General features: G+C 37.3%; 1 protein-coding gene across 3 annotated transcripts in view; it reads left to right on the forward strand.

The window, feature by feature from the left end:
- The window catches only part of CWC22 (CWC22 spliceosome associated protein), a 42,610-nt gene extending 21,318 nt beyond the window's left edge, over positions 1–21,292 (forward strand). For all 3 annotated transcript variants that reach the window (XM_007431750.3, XM_088135746.1, XM_088135747.1), the window contains exons 15-20: positions 8,518–8,595; positions 9,591–9,743; positions 10,165–10,292; positions 13,283–13,384; positions 14,196–14,386; positions 20,254–21,292. In XM_007431750.3, coding sequence (XP_007431812.1) covers positions 8,518–8,595; positions 9,591–9,743; positions 10,165–10,292; positions 13,283–13,384; positions 14,196–14,386; positions 20,254–20,786 — 1,185 coding nt within the window. In that variant the 3' untranslated portion in view covers positions 20,787–21,292. The remainder of the gene's footprint in view (positions 1–8,517; positions 8,596–9,590; positions 9,744–10,164; positions 10,293–13,282; positions 13,385–14,195; positions 14,387–20,253) is intronic.
- Positions 21,293–22,182: the final 890 nt, after the last annotated feature.

Raw genomic sequence — 22,182 nt, forward strand, 5'->3', positions numbered from 1 at the left:
ACCTCTCTTAAAGCACAGTCTTGACAATTTTATTCATGGGGTGATCAAACAAATTTATTAATTTACTGGGTCATGGTATCACAGATTTTGAACATACCACACACATTGGTTTCACAATTCATAAATTATGATTAACAGGTCATCTTTTTTATTTGTTATTATTATTATATGGGTAATCTACAATTAGATTCACAAAGACTGGTGAAAACTTAATATTTCAAGTACTAACCAAGGACCTAAGAATTTTTAAGGTAGGCAGTTCCAAGCAGGGTATTTTTTTGTAAAATCAGGGTGTTCAGGTGTTGTTGTTGTTGCCAGTTTGGTGTAGTGGTTAAGGTTCTGGGCTAGAAACCAGGAGACACTGAGTTGTAGGCCATCCTACATGAAAGCCGGCTGGGTGACTTTGGGCCAGTCATTCTCTCTCAGCCTAACCCACCTCACAGGGTTGTTGTTGTGGGGAAAATAGGAGACAGGAATATCAGGTACAGGTAGTCCTTGACTTATGACCATTCATTTAGCGATTGTTCAAAGTCATGATGGTGCTGAAAAAAGTCACAATTGATCCTCGCACTTAAAATATTTTTATTAGAATTTTACATGTTAAAAGTTAATATAAACCTAGAAAAGATATACAAACAAAAAAGAAAAAAGAGAAAAGAAAGAGATATAAAAGGTGATTTCGCCCTCCCCCCAAACAAGTATAAAGATTTACAGTAGCTTAAGACCTTTTCTAATATTACAAAAAAACCTCTTCTTCCCATTTGTCATCTCTTAATAATAGCCAAATTATAAAAAATTAATCCATCAGTCTTACACAGCAAAAGCAGTAAGAGTACCAGAAATAATAACCCATATATTTTAACCATAAATAAATCCAATATACATTTTAACGATAACTTTCTCTAGTAAGTAAAACATAAAGGATTTATCCTCATAGGCATAAAAAATACCAACAATAGTAACATAAATATCTTAAACTAAATGAAATTAGTCCCTTTTACATTCAAACCTATAATTTTCTCTAACAAATAGGACATAGAAAGTTTATCTCCATATGAAAAAATCTTTAAATCCTCATTATACATTCCTGGTCATAAGAAAGTTTCCAATAGTAGCAGCCGAGAATCACAACTTACACAATTTAACCCTGATCAGATAAGTCCACTTTGAACTCCTTTTTCTTCTTTTTAAGAGGCTTGATCTTCAGTTGTTTCTTCAAATAAAATCCAACATAAAGATCTCTTATCATTTTTTCTCTGTCTATTTCCATACTTCCCTTCTGTGGATCCACATTTCATAAGATGGCTCTCAGAGTCATCCTTCTGATTTATAATCTGAATATCCCCTTTAATTGTTAAAACATCATCCACTATAACTTTTTAAAGTCCATTTTAAAATCCTATTCAAATTATCTTCAGCCTCTGTTTTATCTGACAAAATATTTTCTTCTTCTATAACAACTTTAAAAGTATCAGAAAATTTTAAATATAGGTCCTGAACACATTGTTCCCAAGCCGACTTAAATTCTTCTACAGTAAAATAATGTTCCTCCATTGTGTTAATAAGGTTAACCTTCAAAGCCCAGTCTTATCTTTTGTTTCTTTTCAGAGTGAAAACTTTCCCACAGTAAGGATTCTTACAATTAATTCTAAAATGATCAGCTGTGTTTTTATAAAATTTAAAACAGTCCATATAAACTGTTCTTTCAAATCCATCTGGCCCCTTAACTGTCCATAGTGAACATTCTAAACTTCCTTTTGTTGTTTCAAAAATTACTTTTTTTCCTTTTAATCTTTAAACTTACTTAAGTCTTCTTTCTTCAGGGATAGAAGGAAATTCTCCTGGTATGCAGCAACTTGCCTTTCAGAAGGTTTTTAATTCCAAATAAGTTGTTAATAGATAGTTTCCATTGTCAATTAAAAGAGGAAGTGTGAGGGAATCTAATGTCCTTTTGAAGGCTCCAAACCACAGCTTGGGTTCGATGTTTCCTGCAACTCCCAGAGCACTCAACCCACTGGAGATCGCTAATTTGCAATCTCTTCACAGGGAGATTCTGTAAGGAGTAATTGTAGGTGATCCAATCATCTCCTTTATTGGATGGTTCCAAAGAGCCGGATCCTTCGCCAGCTCCTCTTAACTGCCATGGCCATCAGCTTCACAAAAACGGAGCCATCTTCAATCCGCCATTACTCCCCCAGAAGTCTACTCAGTCCTTGCACTTACGACTGTTGCAGTGTCCCCACAGTCATATGATCAAAATTTGGGTGCTTGGCAACCAGCATGTATTTACGATGGTTGCAGTGTCTTGGGGCAACATGATCACCATTTTCAACCTTCCTAGGGAGCTTCTAACAAGAAAAATTAATGGGGAACCATCTGATTCACTTAACAACTGTGTGATCCACTTAACCACATGATTTGCTTAACGACCACTGCAAAAATGTTGTAAAATCGGGTACAGTCACATGACACACCACTTAGTGACAAATTTTCTGGTCCCTATTGTCAGAAGTGAAGGACTACCTGTATGTTCACCTCCTTGACTTATATGTAGAAAAGGTGGGATAAAATAAATAATAATAATAGTAATAATAGTAATAATAATAATTAAAAAATATGATGATAATGATAAGTATTTACTGTCAAGAGAGCCAGTCTGGTGTGGTGTTTAAGGCATCAGGCTAGAAACCAGGAGACCGTTAGTTTTAATCTGGGCTTAAGCACAAAGCCAGCTGGGTGACCTTGGGCTAGTCACTCTCGCTCAGCCCGGGAAAGTAGGCAAGGGCAAACCACTTCTGAAATCTTGCCAAGAAAATAGCAGGGACTAGTTCAGGAAGTTGCCAGGAGTCAACACTGACTTGAAGGCACACATACATACAAAAAAGTCATGTGGTAGATAATACAGTTAGTAGAGTTGTTGAATTTTCCATTTTTTCCAGGAACATGTACTCCAGGTAGAATGTACATAAATATTTTCTTTGCACAGATTTTTCTAATGCATGAAAAACACTGAAGTTGAACAATTTTAATTGTGAGAATATATTTCTAGAAAAGTCTGTTATGTAAGTGTAAACCTGTGCTTATATTTTGCTGACACTATTATTAAATGTTTCCACCAATCTCCTGCTAGAACAAGTTTGTGTAACTTTCCCAAAATAATGGCTGGGGCTAGGGTTGAAATTAAATTTGATTTAATTTCATTTGTATTAAACTTAATCTTAACAGATCTGTATTTTTAATGATTCTCCACTCTTCTATTTAATAGTTTTCCCCTTCTGTCAGTTAAAAATGGCAGCTCTGGGAAATTTCAGGGGAATGTATCCAAAAGAGAATCATGAAGGAAACTAGAACTTTTAACCTTTTCCTGCCAGAAGGAAATGTGTACTTTCACTCCATCTTTCTAGCAGCCAAGGAAAACAGGCTTATGCCTGAATCAGAAGCTTGCGAGGATTGTTTGACACCAGTATCTCCCAATCTTGACAACTTCCAGATGTGTGGATATCAACTTCTAGAATTCTCAGCAATGGCCATGCTGACTAGAGAATTTGGGGACCTGAAATCTAGAGATCAGAGAGGCACTCAGGTTGGGAAATCTTGTCTATAGACCAGTGTTTCTCAACCATGGCAACTTGAAGAGGTGTGGACTTCCACTCTCAGAATTCTGGGAGTGGAAGTCCACACCTCTTTGAGTTCCCAAGGTTGAGAAACACTGGTCTATAGACTATCTACATGTGCATAGTAATAGAAGGTGAAGGAAGCACACTCTTCCTGAGGCTTGAATCCTTCATGAGTCAGGGATTAATAGTTTGTGCTGTGTGAAGAAGCCTTGAGCTCATGCTCCCCTTCCATCTCTTCCAGCACAGCCACAAAGTGAGGGAAAGAATAGGAAGCACCTGCCTTTTGCTACAGATTGCACCTTTCATTGATAGAATTCAACTATGGTTTGTTTTAAAAAAAAAAAGAACAGGAAACTGATCATTTCAGTCTCACAGCTCTGTTGGAGGAAGAGTTATGAATATGTGCCTCCCTGTTCACATAGCCTTGAAATCATAGTTTAATACTGTATTACATCCAGAAACAAGCCACTCCGTGTGATTATATGCTAATTTGAAATATGTATCATGATACTCTTCTCTATTCCATTTCTGCCTAAATTAGTCTAATCACCACCTTTATGCCAGTATAAACATGACAACGTAAAAGTACCTAACAAAAGGGCACCTTCTTTCCTGGGGGGGGGGCGTATCCTCAGGAAGAGCTTGCCTAGAGCATAGCTGTTGATGTTATGTTTTCCTGACTAGATATAGGCAGCAGCGGTGTACCGATTAAAGGTGCTTATTCTTTGAACATACTTGTGCAGTATGCTAAGCCAGTGCTCCCCATCCTGGTGCCCTCCAGAGCTTTCAGCAATGGCCATGTTTGCTCAGAATCCTGGGGTCCATACATCTGGAAGGGAAAGCTGCCTTTTGTGCTTGTGCTGAAGCTTGTCAACCAAACCAAGAAATGGTTCCATTTATGTTTAACATGGAGATTCTTAACTGCAGTCTAAATCCATGGTTTCTCCTGTGGTTATTTACCTTTACAGTGTCTCTGTTAACAAAGAGTTTGTTCTCACGTCTGCCTTCTGGACATAGAACCTGCTGCTAAGACTAGCTACAGAACTGAGACTTTTCTGCAGCATTGATCTCTCTTTGCTGAACTGAACCTTTTCACCCTTGCAATCATGCAGGGGTTTAGGGAATATTCCTGCTCCCACTGCACAGTAGCTCCTGTCCCGATTAACTCATTATGCATCTGTATGTATGTATGTGTGAGTGAGTGAAAAACAGGGCCCATCAGGTGGCCAATCTGCAGTGGCTATGACAGTGGTTTAGAAAGAGAAAAATGTGTGTGCTCCTATGGTAAGTTTTATACATGAGCATTTGAGTTTAAATCTTCTATCCACTGTTAATATTAACCCATCCTTAGTGTGTGGTACCAACACACCCTCTGTTAGGGTTAGTGCTAGTTCTATAGAGAGAGAGTTAGTGCTAGTGATAGAGTTAGACGATTGTGAAGAAGCCTGGGTAGAGGTACATGCTTTACTTATATCGAGGCCAGATCTTATTGCATAACAAAGCTGTGCTAAGACAGTATGAAAAAGAGAACTATTGATTCATTGATTCATTGATTTGATTTATATCCTGCCTTTCATTCAGGAGATCAAGGTGGCTTATATAGCACAGCCTCCTCCCACTTTCCCCACAGCATGTTCATAAGGTAGGCTAGACTGAGATTGTGTGACTGGCCCAAAGGCACCCAGGGTACTGCCAGAGTAGGGACAAATAGATGAAAGAAGCAAGCTTCAGGATTGTATCCTAAAAGTTTGTTTCGTGTGTGTGTTTTGGGTGCATGTTTTTTGAATCAGCTAGATCTATATTGTAAATAATGAAATTACATCAGTATTCACTTAGCTGTTTAAATGAACAGAGACCAGAAAATAGGCTTATGAACAAGGCACTCAGTACAGTTTGGGGGCTGATAGATTGTACAGAAACTGGGCCTTTTGCTAATTTATCACCCATCCTGGGCCAACATTTTAAAAGCCTTGTTGCATTATTCATGCTGATAATTTAATGTCTGATTCAGCCTTTATCTATTTTTCTGTTCCTTTCAGGTAATTTTATTTGTTACATTAGAACTTCCAGCATTTACTGAATAAAGTGAGACAGAAAAAAAGTTTACAGGAATAAGAAAAAGGATGCTATTTGGTCCTTTATCTCTCCCCCGCCGTTCTCCCCCCCTCGATACTCTAGATTTTTGCCAAAGTTATCAGATTTGAAAACTCTTGGGAATAAAAACAGTTTTGATACTGCTACTTAAATCCATGTGTATCTGTGCACAAAATATAGCCTAGTATACTATAATATGAGAATGTTCTGTGGCTCCAAAAATAAAGGTTGCCTTTAACCAATGGGGGGAGGGGGGGCAGACATTTTTGGCCAATTATCCAGCAGTCCTTTCACTCTTAAAAAAGTTGCAAAATCAAAATTTTGCTTTCAATTCTGCAACATTTATTTACTAATAGTACTTTCTTACTGAATTAGTAAAATTATAGCCCTAAATTGCAGTTGTAGGGAAAGGGATGATAGCTTGCCTCTTCACTAATTTAATGAATCCAGAATAAGCATCAAACTAGGAAATAATTTATTGATTTAAAGTCAGTAAATTTATTGCCTTTAAGTCAAATAGAAGACTCTTAGAAAATGGTCAGCAGAAATAAGCAAATGACAGTCCCAGAGGCAGCAGAATAGCAGCGCCATCAAAATTACCTGAGCGTATGGAATTTAACACTTTTCCACTTTTAATCTGAGGCATATCCTTGATGTTTACAGAAAGGAAAAGAGAAGAGGTAGAATCTGATGATAAAATTCCTTGGATTAAGTAGAAGGAAATTATGCTTTCCTGAAGGAGAACTTTAGAAATGACAAAGAATCTGCAGTATAAAATCTGTGTTTTTCTGTCTTTGCTGTTCAGAGTATGAAATGTCATTAGCTGTTTCTTCATGAATTGCTTTAAAGTGATGAAGCATCTGTATTACTGACAGGGTCTCATTGGAGATAGTTTGCCCAAAGGGTGTTAAGGTTGCCTTTTGGGAACTACAACTCCACAAATAATTGTGTGACCCCTCTGGATGTATTTATTTATGCATGCAGGGAAGTGGGGCGTTTGTTAAGGGAGTTGCACGTGGCCCAATATAGATGCATTGCTCCCCACATTTGACTCTGGGCAAATATTTACCATTATTCAACAGGTTTGCATGTTTCTCTGAGCAGAGTTAAACTACAGGGAAAGATGATCAGTTTTCACATCTGTATTGAATATGATTAACCAACATCAGCATTGCAGGATTTGCTTTAAAGGCTCGAAGTAGAGGGATCTAGTTAGCATTAACCATAGTGAAGCAGTAGAGTCAGTGATTTAATTTTGGCCTTTCCAGTTCAACAATATTTTCCTTTTCTTGTCAGATAGCTCAGTTGTGCACTCTTCAACACTATCAAAACCTTCACTGCCTCTTTCTCTAACTTTGCAACATACAGTTTTCATGGCAGTGCTAATTAGAGAAGTTTTCTGTACTCCTATGTTTGGAGCAATTTACTGCCTTACAGCAGTGGTGAGTGGAAATTGTGTTTCGTCTCACTGGTGGTGTGTTTGGAAAAGGCAGGAAGTAATGCCTCCTGTTGTTTCTGATTTCTTGGAAACCTCCCTGGAAGTGAGGTAAACGCTCACCTCTCTCTCATGCTTTCTAATACAGAAAGCAGGACAGGAGGAAGAAGTAGGAAGGATATTAAGAACTCTGAAGAAAAAAAGTCTCATCTCCAATGCAAGTGAGAATCTTTGGGGAGCTCCTCAGTATTGATCTGGCTGAGTGAAATTATTGTTGCCTGGATCTTGGTCAGTAATCTGTGTTCTCTTCATTTGCATCACAAAATGTTCGATGCTTTTGAATACAGTGTCTTGAAAAATCTATTTTTCCTTTTTTCCTGTTTAATTTTAAAGAAACTTTAGGCTTGAGTAGATTTTTAGTAGCCATAGAAAAGGTACTTGGTTATTTAGCTCCCAGTACCTTGATTAGTAATGTCTGAATAAATCATTCAACATAACTATATTCAAATCTGCATCATCATATATGCTGGCTTTAAAAATTGATATATAAATGTTTTATGTTCTTCTTTTTAATGTAAACTGCCAGTAAGGCCAGACGGTATATGTAGGATTCAATTATAAGAGTTGAACAAGTGGACCAGAAGTTGCAATTAATCTTTGAAACTGCAGTGCATCGCTAATGCAACTCTGTGACTCCTATCACATCATTTGTACCAAATAATGGGGAGCGAGACACTCAGATCTAAACCTGCCTATTTTGAATAAGCTAGTGAGAGTGACTTTATAAGCAAATCTGTTTTCCTGCACATGATTACTCAAGATATTCTGCTAGAAATCACGGGTAATATTTAATTAAAATGTTAAAATATTTAATTACTTTAACCTCTGGGGGATAATATAATGTGTTAACTGCTGTTCAGGGAGCAAAAAGTAATTTGTTCTTCAAGTCATGCTGACTTCATTAGCAACAGCATCAGCACTTTGCCCTGTTTTATTACATAAAATATGATTGACTGCAATACTACTCCAGTAGAACAATATACAAGTAAATATGTATTTTGATATATTGAATTATGAGTGTTTTAACTATCATGATGGCTGATCAATCACACATTGTGCTGGACAGAATATTTTAACAAGTCATTTGTCTTATGGGTGAGAGATTGGATATTTTTCATCTTTCTAACAGTAACTTTTCATGTTAAAAGTTAAGTGCATTAAGAGTTTCATGGCCCTTATATGTCAACTTTATTTATATTTTTAATGTAACACATGGTTTTTAATTTCTGCATTATTATTGTAATATTGCTGTAGAAATTTTTTAATTGAAAGCATTTTATTTCATGCGTACCATTTTCTTCCTTGTGACAGAAAGAACTGTGCAACATGATACTTGACTGTTGTGCTCAGCAAAGAACATATGAGAAATTCTTTGGTTTACTAGCTGGGGTGAGTTGCTTCCTTTACAGATTCCATATCCCTAGCCATGTCTTTCAGTCTCTCATCAAGAGAGCTCATTTACAAAAGTGCTTTCAGTATCAACTGGTAACTTTTCATTTGTGACTTAGCTGCTGTATTCGGAAACATGAAGCAGATAGAGAGGCACCATGAATTTGCATGATTTATTAACAGTGTGAAATAGTTCCAAATAGGTTGAGGAAAGGTAGCATCCTCCAAGATGTTTTTTGTATATGGAACTATGAGCATTTTGATTTCTGTATATGTCACTTCCAAGGGGATTCCCACCTTCCAGTGTGATTCCCACATTGAAGGCCTAGTAGCTTCAATGACCATGAGAGCAATGCTGGCTGGAGTGGAAGTTTGTGGTAGGATCATCTTTGGCAGTAAAATCAAAAGGGAGAAGTGAAGCTAAAGATAATCCACAAGAGGGCCTCTGCTAAAGTAAGGGAAGCCAGCCTACCTAAGAGAAGTTATTCTAGATTCTCTAAAGTGATGGTCTTTCCAGTGGTAATATACAACTGTGAAAGCTGAACACTGAGGAAGAGTGAGAGAAAGAACATAGACACCTTCTAATTGTCAATTTGGAGAGAGTGAAAAAAAATCAGTCAGTCCTAAGCCAAATACTAACTGCTTTCTTGAGGTGACAGTCAGCAACCCGAAAGTCATATACTTTGTGATGTGCACAGATGATGGCTTAGAAAAACTCCTTTGCCTGGCAATGTTGAAGGAAGTAGAAGGGGAAGGCAGTGGAAAAGATGGTTGGATAGAACAAGAAGATCACGGGAATGTCCTCTCTGCTCCCTGAAATTCTCCAGCTATTTATTGGTTAAATTGTCTTCCTTTTTCATTTAATCATCTTTAGAACCAAACCAGTATTTGAAATGTGGTTTTCTTTTTCTTTGTCCATTTAGTCCTAGCGTACTGCTGAATTCAGTTTTTTTTTCTCATTTGTTTTTTATCACTCTGTTTTTATTTTATTTTAGCGCTTCTGTATGTTGAAAAAAGAATACATGGAGTCATTTGAAGCAATTTTCAAAGAGCAGTATGATACTATACATCGGCTGGAAACAAACAAGTTGAGGAATGTTGCCAAGATGTTTGCTCATCTTTTATACACAGATTCGCTTCCATGGAGTGTATGTAACAAACGTTTGTAGCCTTGCACTATGCATTAGGTTTTTGATAACAGGGGTAACATTTTTTTTTATGTTTTGAACTCCTGCAGATGTAAATGGAATCAGTTAAAATACATCTTGTGAGTGAAGAATTGTATTGACTTTCACTCTGACAAGGAGCATGAGTGCTTGAAGGAGAGGATTTCACTTGAATGTAGGAAAAAAATTAGATAGCTTGTTTACTTGGAATCCAGACTTGGCTTTTAAATGAACTGAAAATGTCAAGATGGCCACTACATTACCAAATACTTACAGCAAGGAATATGCTACAGTTCAAGGAAAATAAAAATTCATCAGGGAACAAAAGAAAAATGTTTTTTCTTTTAGTTTATTTTAAAAAGGAAAATAATATTTGGCATTTAGTTATCATTTCTATTTGTAGGTCCTTGAATGCATATCTCTAAGTGAAGAAACTACAACATCATCCAGTAGGATTTTTGTTAAAATATTCTTCCAAGAGCTTAGTGAATATATGGGACTCCCTAATCTTAATGCAAGGTTGAAAGATGAGTAAGTAACAAATCATATTGTAAATTACTTTTATAATACCTGGTTTGTGACCATTTCTGTATATTCTTATTAGATCTGTTAACATCAAAGTTGCTAAGTAACACTCAGTTCTCAGAGTGAGTTAGTGTATCTTAATAAAAGGTAAAGTCTCCCTTAAACTCTTAATAACTTACATGGATATGTCCATGTTGTTTTCTCTGGCAACAGCATGGAAGGAGTTTGACGTTGGCTGCTTCTGGGATTTTGTTTTCAACTTTCAGTCTGTTGTACAGCCCTTGAAATCTCTGGTGTTCTCCCATCGAAGTATTAACTCCGCTTACCTTTATTGAGAAGCAATGTTTCTCGACTTCAGCAACTTTAATATATGTAGACTTCAACTCCCAGAATTACCCCAACTAGCATGCTGGCTGGGGGAATTCTGGGAGTTGAAGTCCACCCATCTTAATGGTGCTGAAGTTGAGAAAGACGGAACTAAGGTAAAAGTAAATGATGTCACCTGCTGCGACATATTTTAATACTGTGGCAGTAAGTATAACTCTGCCTGTGTAATATAGATTCCAGTAAAAATATGTGGCTTTAGCTTCTCTCACAACTCCTCCCCCTGTCATTTACAGAAGGGGGAGGGGTTGCCCCCACTTCTCCCCTCATCTCTCTTATTCTGTTTCAGGCTCCACCTGTCATCTCCATGCACCATCACTAATCCTTTTATTTCCTCATTGGATGGCAGTTGCAAGTCTTGCATGGCACCTCATTGGAACATGTGGGAGCATTGTCAAGTAACTTGATTAGGCCCTCTGTGCCTGCTGATTTGAAAGAAAAGTAGGGGAGACAATGGCAAACCACTTCAAAATCTTGCCAAGAAAACTGCAGGGACTTGTCTAGGCAGCCGTCAGGAGTCAACGCTGACTCGAAGACACAAACACAAACAAAATGCAAGATACAGCTAAACTACAAATAAAGCTAGGAGTAGAGAAATAATGATAAAAATGAAACAGCTAGGATTTGTTCCAGAAAGGGAGCTAAGGAATAGAAATGCCAACAGAGAAGTTGATCTTACTTCATTATAGTAAGACAGTGCCAGCTGCAAGTATTTGTAAGAATTTCAGTTTTAAAATGTAAACATTGTAACCAGAGTTTTCTGTATTTTTCATTATTTTTAAAAAGTTTTCTGCTGCCTTTCAGATCAGAAAGGATTTGGTTTTAGAATTTCTAACCTGTAGAAATTGAAATATAAATTATGCTTTCATAAAGGCAAATTACCTGAGTGAGGTTGCTATTTTTGTAGCAGATTTTGATCTTAGGAAAGCCACTGATACATAGTTCCTTCAGTGGTTGTCTGTATTCCAAACAATATATTTAAGAATTCTTTCCTATTTCTCTCCTGTCAATGTAGACTAAATTATATTTTCTTAAAGCAAAGGGACAAGGTAGAACACAGGATAAAAGTTGGCCCTCCCTCTCCAAATACCAGCCTTCATCTTGCCAACCATCATTATTTCAGTGTTGTCTAGTTTTCTGAATTTGCCCTTCTCTAGGACCAGACAGTGAATGACACAGCAGGACTTTATCATAGCACCATCTTTAATTAATTGATGAATGGCTCTTATTTTTCCCACTGATCTGGTATTAGATAAAGAGCAGCAAATCAATCCTTCAATATCTTGGGAAGTGTAAGAAACATCAAGCCTACTTCACTCTCGCCCTCCCCCCAAATCCTCATACCACCTTCTTCCACCATGACATGGTGCCTTTTCTACATTTACCAGTATTGTCCTAAGACCTTACATGGGAGGAGTCTCAGTCTAATTTTAGATTCCTTAAATGGAGTTTTGTATCATATGTCTAAGATATTTTAGAAGAAGTAAAGCTAATCTTATTGAGCATAATACAATTTTAAAAAATTAAAAAGCATTAATATTGCTTTTCTCAAATTAGAGCAGGTATCAAAGGACTTTAAAGAATTGTTTCAGTAAAAAGTATGTTGAAGAATGGTCTGCATCTAGAGGAATTGCTTCTTCACAAACATGTATTCATTACTTTAGATCAGTGTTGTCCAAACTTGGCCACTTTAAGATGAGTGGACTTCAACTCCCAGAATTCCCCAGCCAGCATTCTGGGAATTGAAGTCCAGTCATCTTAAAGTGGCCAAGTTTGGACAACACTGCTTTAGATGGGCAGCAGCCTAGTCACAAAACATCTCTTGGCAAAGCTGATATATTGATTAACCTAACATCACTGACCTCAGGGAAGAAAAGGCTCTTCACACATAGATCCTGTGCATGGAGCAAAGAATATTTTTTAGCTTCATGCAAACATTTATACTGTATGTCCTTTTTACTTTGAAATAACAAAATTGATACATGTTGTGGATCATTCTGGGTGAAACATGGACAGGCCAAAGCAAAACCCAGATTGTTTAGGTTGATTCAGCTTTCAGCTGAGACAGATCCAAGCGGGGGGTGCACCTCACTCTATCTTCTGTGTGGCATGTACACCAGGCTGCATATACAGTTTTCCCCATGCCTTCTTCTGCGTTTCCTCCCTTTAGCCACTCCTGTACTGATTTTCAAGTACTGCACGTCCACCCAGCCCTCCTCACCCCATCTTCCATGTACCTTTCTTCCATGATGCTTGCACCCACACAATGGACACACACACACACACACACTCCTCCTCTTCCTTGGAGCATACCTTCCTGCCATTAGTTGTCTTTGTTTAATGGATTCTGAAAAATTCTTCAGATTGTATTCCTTCAAAATGTATGCACCTGGTAAACTGTATATTTATTGATGAAAATTAACTTCTCATCCATTCTGCCTAGTGAAGGATTTTCAATTTAGTAAAGTACAGATTTCTATAGTTGCAACTCTTGTGTAAATTAAGCTGATCTTTTTAAATATTTCTACACTGAGATCAAAATATTGTTTGTGTGCGCAGCATTTGAAGTTCTTGGAGTCTGAGGAATGATTGCTATGTTTGGTTTTTAATAGAACCCTGCAACCGTTCTTTGAAGGATTATTACCACGAGATAATCCAAGAAATACTAGATTTGCAATCAATTTCTTCACTTCAATTGGTCTTGGAGGACTGACGTAAGGAAAAACATTTTATTTTATATATATATATATACCTGCTTAAGTAGTTCCTGTGAATCTGTCAGATAGTAGGATCAGATGATATAAAGATCTTCGATCTGGCCATATGCATGTTAGGGAGTGAAAATATAGTCAGTCTTTGCCTCTGGTGTCCCCAGATATCCAAGGGAGACAAATGCACAAGCAAGGCCTATGAATTTGAAACCCATCGTATTTGCGCACAATTCTGTGAGATCAGTATTCCAACAGAAATCTGAAAATTGAAAGTATTACCTTATTCTCCATGTGTTGGTTCTGTTCAAACACTCTTACTAACATGGGCAACTTTTTCATCGTTGGAGGCCATTTATGTTGTGTTTTTTCAGTCCCCAAAACCATACTAGGAACTGGGAGGAATTGCAATTTTCTGCAGGCTTTATTCCTGAGTGGGTAGTAATATTACTCTAAGGTTTAAAGGCAAAAATACTGAAGCATTAAAGTCCTTAAAGACTACAATACTGAAAAATCACTCTGCTGATTCTCAATTGTGTTATCAGTATTAGGTAGACATCTCTTCTCACCAGACATGTGACTCTGAGGAGAAGGTATTACCCAAGCCAATTTACATGTTGCTATTGATTTCAAGTTCTCAACAAGAAATTCAATTCTGGATGGAACTGTGTTGACAGGGATTGGTAAAGTAATTCCTTATGAATTCAATGAGATTTTTTTTAAAAAAGGCTAAATTTTAAAATATAGGAGAGCGTACCATTCAACAACCATTAAATTATTTTTATATATTTCTATTTTGCTAAATTTGTTTAAATAGGGATGAACTACGGGAGCACCTGAAGAATGCACCAAAAATAATAATGACACAGAAGCAAGATGTAGAGTCCTCTGACTCATCTTCAGAATCAGATACATCTGATTCGGATGATGACACCAGCAGCAGTGAGACCTCAGGTTCCTCTAGTGGGAATGAGTCCACTTCAGACAGTAGGCACAGCAGTGACTCAGGTAAAGTTCCATCTTCAATCCATTAGTTTCGTTTAGTGATGGGCCATTTATTCATGTAGACTTTCTTTTGTTTTAAGGTAATTTTACATGTCTGAAATCTGCAAACATTGCAAAGTAATAAATTGCCTGACTAAAAATGCAATGGATGGTACATATAAATCTTTTCAGAAACATCAAGATAGGTTTAGATAGAAATGTTATGCCATAAAATGGTTTATTATTCTGGAACTATGGAATTAGGGATTAACCAGACTGAAGCCTGTTCTCACCTCAGTTAGAGGATTATGAGTTCTCATATGTCAGGTTGCTAATTTCAAAGTACAAACGCATATAGAAAGCAAGAAGTCTTGAAAAATTAAAAGGATTTTAAGAAATCCTTTTCTTAAAAAAAATGGAGGGATGTGAAGACTGATGTGATAGAGACAACAAGGACACAAAGTAATTAATTTTTCCATGTAGCAGAATCTACATATATTTATAGTAAGTCATTGAGTCACTCATTTGGGCCTACTCCCTAACCAAAATACAGGTGGTCTTGAGGTTACAACCACTTGTTCAGTGACCATTCACACAGTGGTGCTGAACAAGTGGTACTTACAACCAGTCCTCGCAGTTCTGGCCATTGCAGTGTCCCTGCAATGATCACGATTTCCAATGTTCCCTGGCAGCTTTCCACAAGCAAAGTCATTGGGAAGTCAGTCAGAAGTCGCGGTCACTTAACGACCCACACGGTCCTCACATAACATCAGCAACTGGGACTGCAGCCTCTAAGCAATGCAGTAATGTAACATTGCGCTTTACGGCCACGTCACTTAGCAACAGCAATTGCCATCATAATCCAAGGACTGCCTATAAGTATTTTGGTATGACAGCCTTACTATACTTGTTTAGCGTGGTTAGCTGGAGAGAATTCTGATCTGATCTGTTCTCTTGATTTGTTCCCATAATTCCGGATTTACTACATTCTGAAATTCACTTCCTTTTCATCTTCTTTAAAAACACTTTCATGCACACACCCCAAGCAAGTGATAACATATTTTGGGATTATGCAAAAACAATACATTCAACATTTTAAGCTGTTTTGTGATGAGATATAGATCTGCTAAAGTATACACGATGAAAACACCACGGGGAAGCCCTTCAGGCATTGCTAAAATGGATTGAGCTTTATTTTATTTGCCTCTCATTCATTAAAGATATGATGCAGCTCTTTTTCTTGTATATATGTGGTTTGGTAGAAAATATTAATGGTTATGCATAGGTTAGTGTAATGAAGACCAGTGCAATACAGCTTATTTTACATTTTATTACATTTTATCCTGCTCTACTACGATTTATTACCTGACAGCATGGTACTTACAAATTTCCTTCTTATATTTACTATTTGGGCGCAAGTTGTCCTGCTTATTTTTTTTTTCAACTTCTTACCATGAAATATAATGAATTTGTTACTTTACTGGTAGACCATTCTGGAGCATATTAGAGGTTAATTGTAAGAGCAGATGATAGCACAGCATGAGTTTCTGCAGTGAAGAAGCATTTCAAGTAAATTGGCTATATAGATGGGCTGAAGAGCAAAAGTACAGGTAGTCCTTGATGTATGACGGCAGTTGGGACCAGAATTTCCATTGCTAAGTGATGCAAAGCACAGCTGCCCTGCTTAGCAATGGCAATCCCTGCAGTCCCAATTGCCGTTGTTAACTGAATTCCATGGTTGTTAGATGGGCCAACTTCCTGCTGGCTTCCCACATCCAAAGTAAGTGGGGAAGCCGGCAGGCAGGTAAGTGGGGGTCGGGGAGGGTGCGCAAGGGTGCGAGGAGGTGCACACTAGGCGTGGGTCAGGGAGGTGGAGCGTGAAAGGTGCAAGTTGGGGAGGGGGTGAGGGCATGCATGAGGCATGGTGCAGGTCAGGAAGGGTACGTGTGAGAGGTGTGCAGGTCAGGGAGGGTGCAAGGGGGTGTGAGCAGTGCAGGTTGGTGAAGGTGCAAGGGGGTGCATGAAGGAGGTGCGGCAAGGGTCGGGGAGGGTGCATGGGGGACTGAGTGGCTTGCGCAGCACGAGTGCAGAGGGGCTGGAGGAGGGTGCGTGGGTGGGGGAGACTTACCCCATTGACTTGTGACCTTCCCTGCCAGCAGGGAAGGTTGCAAATGGTGATCATGAGATTATGGGGCACTGCAACTGGTCGTAAATGCAAATCAGTTGCCACGCACCCACATCGCAATCATGTGGGGGTCCTGGGATGGCTGGAATTCCAAGGACTGGTCGTAACCACCATTCATTCAGCACCGTCGTGACTTCAGATTGCTGAACGAATGGTCATAGGTCGAGGACTACCTGTATTTTAATTCACCAGTATAGAAAAGAGGAAGAATGTATGGAAAGAGGCTGTCTGTAATAAGTGGCAGGTTTGCTTTATGTTGCTATTACTAGGCATCTGATACATCCGTTGTGCTAAAAAGCTAAAATAATGCATCAGGGTCAAGGATGTGGCATTTCATCTGAAATCCCAATGCTCATGCATAGACAACTGCAGCTAGATAGCAACCAAAGAAGTAATACCTTGGCGACAAATGTACTGAGTTTCCTAGTGCTGTTTGTTTCTAATCGAATACAGTTGATTTTCTTTAATTTTTTTCTTTTCCCATTGAAGGAAAAAGGTTTCTGCAATGACGCATTGATAGTCTCAGCACAGTGTCCATCTTTTTTTTTTTTTTTTTTTGCAGATTGTACGTAGAAATGTTGCCAAAATAATTAAGTGCAGCTTCATTGCTTAATGTGGGAGTGGATCAAACAGTAGAAATGGTCTATTTATTTCCAAAATAGCATTCAAACAATGCTTTTTCATTTCTGTATAATTCAACAATAATGAGGGTATCACAGTATTTCAGAGCGGGGGGGTTCTTTAGAATATTTGAAGAAGGCCTGTGCTGGGTTTTTTAACTGTTCTGGCTATACAGTGTGACCTGTCCAACAGAGATAATTATACTAGAGTTTATTATTTCATTTTCAGCAATAGTGAAATCTGATGTGCATAAGCAAAGTCCAATTATCGTTCTCATTCTATCATATTTAGAAAGTTTTCAGCCTTCAGTTAACTATCTCTAATGTACTAATATGCTTTAAAGAATAATTTTTAGATGGATTCAGTTTTAGTTTTCTAGTACTGAAAATAAGGGGGTAATATTTTAATGTATTTTATTTGAGGCAAACTCTTAATAAAGCATATCATCAAAATATATAGTCAAAAATAGCAAATCTCTAGCAAAAGGAATTGTCGAAGGTATTCCAAAGTGTCTTTTATTATCAAAGAGTTCAGATTTTAATATTTTTAAGCTTTCATTGATCTCCCAGATTTCATGCCAAGTTCTGAATAAGCTGGTGCACAGGAATGATGTACTTCAAAATAGTGTATAAACTCTATATCCTCTCACAACCAAGGTACACAAATCTTTTTTGGTGCAGAAACCATATTATATAATTATCTTCTATGTAATTCAGCTGTCCTGTCACCTGAGATTACAGTATCTGATTCTTGCTGTTACTAAAATACTTCTAAGAAATTTGGCAAAAATTATTTTTAGTAGTATTTCAGTATTTTTGTTTGGTATGCACTTATATCTAAGCATAATACAAGACCTATTGTTTCTCCACAGCAGTAGCCCTGTAAGATAGGATGGGCTGAGAGAAATAACTACCCCATAATCACTCCATGTAACCTTCCATGGCTCTGGATAGGCTAGAACCTGGGTTTTCCTGCTCCTATTTAATACCTTAACCACTACACCATGCTGGTCCTCTGTTAAATAACAAATAGATAAGAAATATACAAATAGACACCTTAGTCACCTCCTGGTTGGATTATTGCAACATCCTCTATGTGGGGCTGCCCTTGAAAACAATTTGAAATTGGGGCATTTTGCAAAGGGGGTTTTTGGAGCAAGAAGACGGCAAAATTCAGCTGGGATGGTGGAGCACAGGGCGGCAGGAAGCCAAGAGGGCATAGATGGAGGGGAGTTAGGTTGGGGGGAGTTGAAGCACCCTTGCGGTTGTAAGTGTGGGCGGGCTACCAAATGCCCGAATTTAATCTCATGACTGCTGGGGCACTGCAACAGCCATAATTTTGGGCACCGGTAATAAATTACTTTTTTCAGTGCGTTCGTAAGTTTGAACGGTTTCTAAACAAATGGTGTTTTCAGCAACACCCACTTTTTCATCCAAACTAAACAGCAAGCTGCAAAATACAGTTTCAAATCAGATAAACCCAATGCTCCTCTTTTCTTTTTATATTGTAACACCTTATATTTAACTTATGGTTTTTCCCCCTGCCACACAAATTTTGATATATCCTTCATTGTTTAAATGGTGGATCAGTTGTCAAAACAGGTGTTGTCTGAAACAAAAATAACATTCTAGATAAAATATTCATCGTAATCACAGACATTCTCCCCAACAATGACAATTGTATTTTCTCCCAGCTTAACATGTATTTTTTAACCTCATTCCATGCCTTAACATAGTTATTTTGAAATAACATACAATTCATATTTGTCGTAGTGATACCCAAGTATTTTATCTTCTTCTCAATCTTAAAACCCATTTTATTCATCAATTCTGTTTGATCTTCTATGTTCATATTTTTGTTAACATCTTCATCTTCTGTTTATTAATCTTAAAGCCTGCTAATGCATCAAATTCTTTTAGTTTACCCATTAATGTTTCAATTCCCTTTAAAGGGTCTTCCAAAACCAGTACTAAGTCATCTGCAAAAGCTCTTAACTTATAAGTCTCTTTTTTAATCTTTACTCTCACAGTCCTCTCATCCTGTCTTATGTCTCTATTCAGTATTTCAAGAACCAAAATAAACAGAAGAGGGGACAGTGGGCAACCCTGTCTTGTTCCTTTTTGTATCTCACATGGTTTTGTTAGATTTCCATTAACAATTATTTGTGCTTTCTGTGAAGTATAAATTGATTTTACCCTTTTTATAAAATTCTCTCCAAAATTCATATCTTCCAAAAATTTGAACAGGAAAGTCCAGTTCAAATTGTCAAAGACCTCCTCTGCATCTAAAAAAATCAGTGCGGCTTGTTTTTCTTTATGTTGTTCCAAGGAAATGTCAAATTGTCTTGTAGGCTTTCCAGCTTTCATATAAAAATTTGTTTATGGGGTAACAGTGTTAATCTATTGCAGTAAAAACAACAGATTTACAGTACCCTATAGCAAGGAAATGTTTTATGTATAAGTTTTTTTCTGGATAAAAGGCCACTTGCATAAATAGTTGCCTTAAGCTACGGGTGTGAAGCCATGTGGTTGGGCTGGAGATTGGAAACAACAAAGTTTTGAAGGTACAAGAGGATTATTGCTGTTCATGCTAATTGTTTTTCTTTGGATATCTGCATGTTAGAAGAAAATCAAAACACAGATGGCACTAAAATGGCAAGATTTTAATTTAGTTGAATGATGTTATAGATGTTGAGATTCATTGGTCATATTTCCTAATCTGTGTATTTTACACACACAAATGTCAAATTTCAAAATCAATAATAATGAAATTAAAGTTGGCATTTCTGAGAGAAATGCAGATGGCGGGCAAGATCAATAATTCATGGGAAATAAAGACTTCTTCAGTCAGAAAACCTTTTGATAATAACTCATGCAATGAGATTGCTCACAGGGTGAGCAGAAACATTTCAGGTTATGGAGGTGAGATATCACATCTCTTTCTCCTGTATTATTCTCCATTCCTTGAGAGCAATTAATCAATCCTTTCCTACCTGTCCCACTTTGGGGGTTTTGAATACAAGCAACATGGTTTGACAAATGAAAAATTTAACCTTAAAGCGAAAGCCTTATGTTTTTTCTTTCAGATAAGAAAAAATCTCAAAAGAAGAAAAATTTGGATAAAAGCACCAGGAGAAAACAAGAGAATAAAAAGAAGAAATTTGAAAAGGAAAAAGAAAGGAGGCAGCCTGAGAAGGAAAACGGTGCTGGAAGAAACTCGGAGCGGAATGCTGACAGAAGCTCCAGTAGGAGAGAGGAAGCGTCCCAGAAACTCTCTTATGATAGAGATTATTCCAGTGATAGAAATAACTACCAGAGTGGAAAGGAGAGGAATCGAGAAAGAAATGTACCTTTAGACAGCAAAACCACCCATTCTAAAAAGAAAAAAGAAAGAAGGCATTCTTCTTCTGAGGACGAAGGGAGGGACAGACACCATACAAGGGACAGCAAGCTCCACAGAGGAGAGGAGGACAGATCGAAGTCCAGAGAGAGGCCTCACCGTTATCCCAGCCCCAGAGAGGCTGAGGAAAACAGCCAATATTCAAGCCAGTTTAAAGAGTTAAGGAGAGATGAAGGCAGGAGAAAGCACAGGAATGCTTCACCCTCCAGGCACAAATGACTTGAGAAGCTAGGGTTTTAAATACCGCCTTGCCATTTGAACTGTCTTTTTACAGCTTATTAAACATTTTTTTAAAGAGAAACCCTTTGTACAAAATACTCCCAAACATCAGTGAGCCTTCTAATCACTGTTAATCGTTGGAGCTTTCTGCTAAGCTGCTGCTTAGAAGACTTTGAGTCCAGGAGGAATCAAAGCCCGGTTATTTTGCCAATAAAACAGTTGCTTTCACTGGGGTATTAGTGTGCTGTAAATATTTCTTCTTTAAATTTTATTTGTGGTCTCTGGAAGTGCTAAACATTCCTTCCTTTTCATTTTTTGGATGATTTTCAGATTTCAGTACAGATTAAAGTTTCATTTCAGAAATAACATCTGTGGGGTATTTTTTTGTAAATTTCAGACTAAAATGACAGTCTTTTGAATTTGACAATGAAAAATAGACCCGTGTTTGGAAATGAAAGCATTACCAATATCTGTCATGGTATATTGGTCACATCTAACGCTGTATATACTTGAGGATAAGCTCATCCGTGGATAAGCAGACTCTCGAATTTTTAACCAAAATGCCATGAAAAATGTGCCACCCGCAGATAAGCCAATTGTAAAAATTAAAACGTATGAAAATTTTGAGGGTTAGCTTATCTGCAGGTGGCACATTTTTCATAGTATTTTGGTTAAAAATTCAAGGGTTGACTTATCTGTAGATGGGCTTCTATATAAGTATATATGGTAATCTTCATTTGTGGAAGGGACCAAGTTTTTAAAAAATGAGTCTTTTTCATCAGAATTTGGAGAAAGACCATCACACAAATCAGTGTAAAGAACAAGGTTGATGAATCATATATACTCTAGATGAAAAGCAATTGTGAATACACAGCAGTAATAAGTTGGCCCTTGTTATGTTATGCTTCTCTTTAGAATTTAAAAATCTGAAGTTCAAAGCATAAAAATGTTAAAATTCCCTTCTTGTTGACTGAAAAAGGTCTTTATTACAAAAGCGGAAGCTGAATAAGAACTCATGTGACAGGATTCCTGGACGTTGCTTTGATGATTTAATCATAAAAGAAGATTATTTCTTTAAAAACACATTCAGAGCATGTGTATTTTTTCACTTCTGCTGAAAAATATATAATTCTGGTAAGAGCTGTAGTTGGTGTTTTTAAATTACTGCCAGTCAGGATTTGAGGTGAACAGTACTTTCATCAAATCTCTATATCACAAATTGTTTTAAAAGGCTTTTGTTAATGGAACAGATGAGAGTTATCTGTTACATCAAAATCAAATACATAAAAGCAATGCCAAACTAGCTGTCAATTAGCTCTATAAATAATAGCATTGTTTAATATTTCCCATGAATAATTGTTACTAAAGGAACATGCGGGCAATCTATATAATTTAA

This window comes from Python bivittatus, unplaced genomic scaffold (assembly GCF_059951505.1).
Source record: "Python bivittatus isolate LINGU-HERP-01145 unplaced genomic scaffold, Pbiv_v1 ctg000200_np1212, whole genome shotgun sequence".
NCBI lineage: Eukaryota > Metazoa > Chordata > Lepidosauria > Squamata > Pythonidae > Python > Python bivittatus.